This window comes from Vigna radiata, chromosome 1 (assembly GCF_000741045.1).
Source record: "Vigna radiata var. radiata cultivar VC1973A chromosome 1, Vradiata_ver6, whole genome shotgun sequence".
NCBI classification, from domain to species: Eukaryota; Viridiplantae; Streptophyta; class Magnoliopsida; order Fabales; family Fabaceae; genus Vigna; species Vigna radiata.
The window spans coordinates 14,819,830-14,823,931 of NC_028351.1; the positions used below are offsets into that span (position 1 = coordinate 14,819,830).

The 4,102-nt window shown below is 30.4% G+C and overlaps 1 protein-coding gene across 2 annotated transcripts in view; it reads right to left on the reverse strand.

Moving 5' to 3' along the window:
- Window positions 1–1,077: 1,077 nt before the first annotated feature.
- The window catches only part of LOC106775151 (FH protein interacting protein FIP2), a 16,083-nt gene continuing 13,058 nt past the window's right edge, over window positions 1,078–4,102 (reverse strand). The window contains exons 9-11 of one of the 2 annotated variants that reach the window (XM_014662223.2): window positions 2,553–2,612; window positions 2,100–2,180; window positions 1,078–1,455 (exon numbers count right to left, since the gene is read on the reverse strand). In XM_014662223.2, coding sequence (XP_014517709.1) covers window positions 1,402–1,455; window positions 2,100–2,180; window positions 2,553–2,612 — 195 coding nt within the window. In that variant the 3' untranslated portion in view covers window positions 1,078–1,401. The remainder of the gene's footprint in view (window positions 1,456–2,099; window positions 2,181–2,552; window positions 2,613–4,102) is intronic. The other variant, XM_022785441.1, reaches the window with a different exon arrangement.

Genomic DNA, 4,102 nt, shown 5'->3' on the forward strand with positions numbered 1-4,102 from the left:
TTTAATTTATTAAGTATATTTTAGGAGTTGTTAGGTAATGGTTACTCATTAAGGTGTCTTTAATATTAAATTTTTAAGTAGAATTTATATTTAAAAGAATAATTTAATTGAGATTTATTATAATTTAGTTTATTGGGTATGAAATAAAAAACATATGTATTTACTAAATTATTCAGAAAACCTAAAATTGATTATTTGTAAGTAACATAGCATATATGATTTATTTATATACGTTTAAGATGTAACAACTTAGACCCTCTCTTTTGTATTTTTCTATTGGTAAACTCAACGCGTATGTGTCCATAACATTATGGATTTAGCCTATGTTTCTCTCTTACCTATATTCGAAATGAATTTATATCACATGTTATGAAAGATTAAAAGAACACTACAAATAACATTTATTGCAACTAAATATTTGAAGTATTTAAAGTTAACTTTTTTTTTTTTATTTTGAGAAAAAAAAAGTTACTATCTTTAAAAGTTCGATGCCCTCACTCTCAGATCATTGATGAAATTGAAAATAGAACTGAAAAGATTTAGAGAACTTAATAATATATAATTTAATAATATGAGAGGTATTTTATTAGATGAGACTATCGTTTGAGAGTATTCAATTGGTTTAATGTAATATTTAACATTTTGAACGGGAAAGAAAGTTTTTAATAATTTAGTCAATTCATTTGTGAAAGATAGATTTAAATGAATAAAAATTAACAAACAAATTGTAAGCAATAATGCTATGATTTAAATATGTATTTATTTCAAAAATATTATCCGATGCTACTTTTAATCTCTAGAAAATTCCTTTCCGCTAACAAATGTTTTGTTCTAATCTATGTAGTATGTAAATAATTTTCCTTTTGTTGCTATAAAATATTTTTCAAAATGATATATATCAAAAAGAAAAGAAAATTAATGACCAAAGACAATATAGAAGTATATTTATTCCAAAGAACAATATATTTAATTTCAAATTTATTCCTCCTTTACTCTGCAAAAGTATTCTCATTTTATTTTAAAATACAATGATAATGTGTTCCAATCGAAAAAATTACCCAAAAGGAAACTTATCAGTTATACAAGACAATCATGATTCATAAATACGAACTTTTTATACAACATAGTTCACATAATAAATTAGTAATATTCAGGGTACATAGGAAAAGCCAAAAACCAGAATCAACACAAAATATGAACAAGAACAGCATAAACAACTTTATCTCACAATATCAGCCACATGTTATTGTTGGAGGAGATCAGCAGACCGAACTAAAATATCGACCTCACCAGAAGCACTTATACACGAGATAACTTTCAAATTCCCAAGTTCATTCATCTAGTATTGAAATTTTATAGCCATATTCCAAATTCCAAATTTTTTAATTTCCGGGACAAATATTATCTGATTACTCCAACAGTATTGGCACCATCAAGCCTCGCACCTTCCAAGTGCTGAGTGACATAAAAAGAAACGAAGAAATGTGTTAGCTTATCGCACTTAGAACAGAAAAATATACTCGCCATAATTTTCCACCCATTCTAAACATAGGGAGCCAACAAAAGAAGCATTAAAACAATGGGAATTTGAAAACCTCAAATCTGATCTCGCATGGCATTTACTCCGTTGCCTAACGTGTGCCATTTTGGCTTCAGTCATTAGTTTTATATTGGAAACAACAGATCATATAGAATTTCTTCATGATCTGTGATTCAGTTTCCTATGGTTAGTAAATAAACTCTGGTTCAGCCATGTGCCCACTGATCAACAAGAATTGTTAGTGTGGAACACACTTGAATAACATAGCAGCAAACCAGCTTGAACTGAATGCTTGTGTTCAGTTCAGTTCCATTCCAACTACATTTTCAAAATCAATTGTCTACATTGTGGAGACATCCATCAATTATTGGCAACAGCAGCATAGCAAAATATACCACAAACATTCCCCACTCCCATTCATATCACTGAACTTGACATTAAATTTTCAAACGAGCAATGCCAGGCCATAACACATGAATTAGTTAAATGGAAAATATTGATCAGCCAATCTATAATGTCAACTCATAAGAACTATGAAAAATACAACTAACTAACATACCGTATTTCGAAGATTAAGATGACTGAGATAAGCTCGTTGAAGGTTTGCACCCTTCAAGTTGGCGTTGTTCAGTTTTGCCCCCTAAGAAAAATAGGGAATTGATTTCAAAGTAGGCCAAAATAAGATTCAAATTTCATTTCACCCAGCCATAAACTTAATTGAAAAGAGAAAATGAACAGAAAATCAGTAGTAAATTAAACTGACAAATTTATAGGAAGCAAGGGATCAAATGTAGGAAATAACTAAACTGGTATTTAAATTTATAGGCACTTATTTGGACCTTAGACCAGTCCATCATTAGTATAGGGTCATACCCTCTAGATTAGCTTTGGTTAGGCTACACTCATGTTTTTGAAAAAATAGTGGATAAATCACCTATACCTTTTCTCTTTATGGTATGTAAAACATCTGGGACCCTATTATACATGCTCATACAGTTCCAGTGCATTTTACCTTCAAGTTAGCTCCTTCCAAAACGGCTCCCTCTAGATTGGCATTGGTTAGATCTGCATTCTGATAAGTTAAAAAGGCATAATTATCACATACTTTTAATCAAGACACGACATTACATTAAGGCTACTTTTCTCAAGATTCGAGATACAACCCATCTCTAAAAATCAAAATTATCCATGTTTTAAAATATATTATAACGAAAACTCCCATTTGCCACTCCAACTTGACAACTAAAGAGAGTACTTACAGAACAAATTTCACCACAATTAAGCTTAGTCCATCACTAGCTTGATTTATAAAAAAATCATTTTTTTTCAAAACTCAGAAATCCTAAAGATTCCGCATCTAAATTAGCCATCACTGAATACAATTGTCTATGTGAGTATAAATAATAATTCATACATTTTGACTTTTGGGCATGCATGACAATATTAGGATATAAAGTTACAGATTCATTCCAATCCATAGTTTCTACAAAATACGATGAATACTTTCATAAATGCCCTTCTGATTTTGAAGAGAGAAATAGAGGGAATGAAAATAGAAAATAAACATAGTGAAAAAAGAAAAAAAAATAGTAAGAAATAAAACAAAATATTTAGTTGTTGGTTCATGGTGAATCTTTTCTATCAAAGTTGGTTTTGATGGCACTATTGATCAAATCAAAACTCGCTTGATAGTCAAAGGTTACACTCATATATTCAAATTAGAGTAGGTGAAACCTTCTCAACGTTGCTGAGAGAGCTTCTGTCCATATTCCTTGCCATGGCAGGTTGGGCTATATATCTGTCAAATGTCGTGATGATTTGTTGGAAGAAATTATATGGAGCAATCTTTTGGTTTTGTTGTCTAGGGGGGAGTCATCTAAATCCAAAAATCTTTATATGATATCAAGCAATGTCCTAAGACATGGTTTGGTAGACTATGTGAAATTGTCCAACAACTTGTTATGATTAATGTGAGGCTGATCATTCGGTGTTATATTGTCACAACCATTGGATGCATCCACTTAGTAGTGTATGGTGATGACATTGTTTTTATATGTAGTAATCATCATGGCATCTTACATATAAAACAACACTTGTGTCATCAATTTCAAACAAAAGACCTTGGCAAAGTCATATTTCTTACGTATTCAACTAGCACAATCTAACAATAAAATTGTCCTTTCTCAAAGGAAGCATGAATTGGATGCTTCATAGGAAATTGGACTAATGAATTCCAAGCTCATTGACTTACCATAGATCCCAATACCAAACTTATACCTAGTCCAGGAGAGCCACTTCCTGGTCCTAAATAATATAGAAAACTAGTTGGAAAATTGAACTATTTCACAATTACTTGTCCAGACATTTCCATTGTTATATGGTCACAATAATCATACTCGTGGGTTATTTAGATGTCAATTGGACTTTGTTAGATATATTATATTTAGTTTATATTTATCTCTTATCTTTAGTTAGTTTATATTTCTTATTTAGTTTGTTTATATTTCTTATTTGTATTTTGGGCTTAGCCCATATTTCTTCTATTATAAATAAAGGACCCTA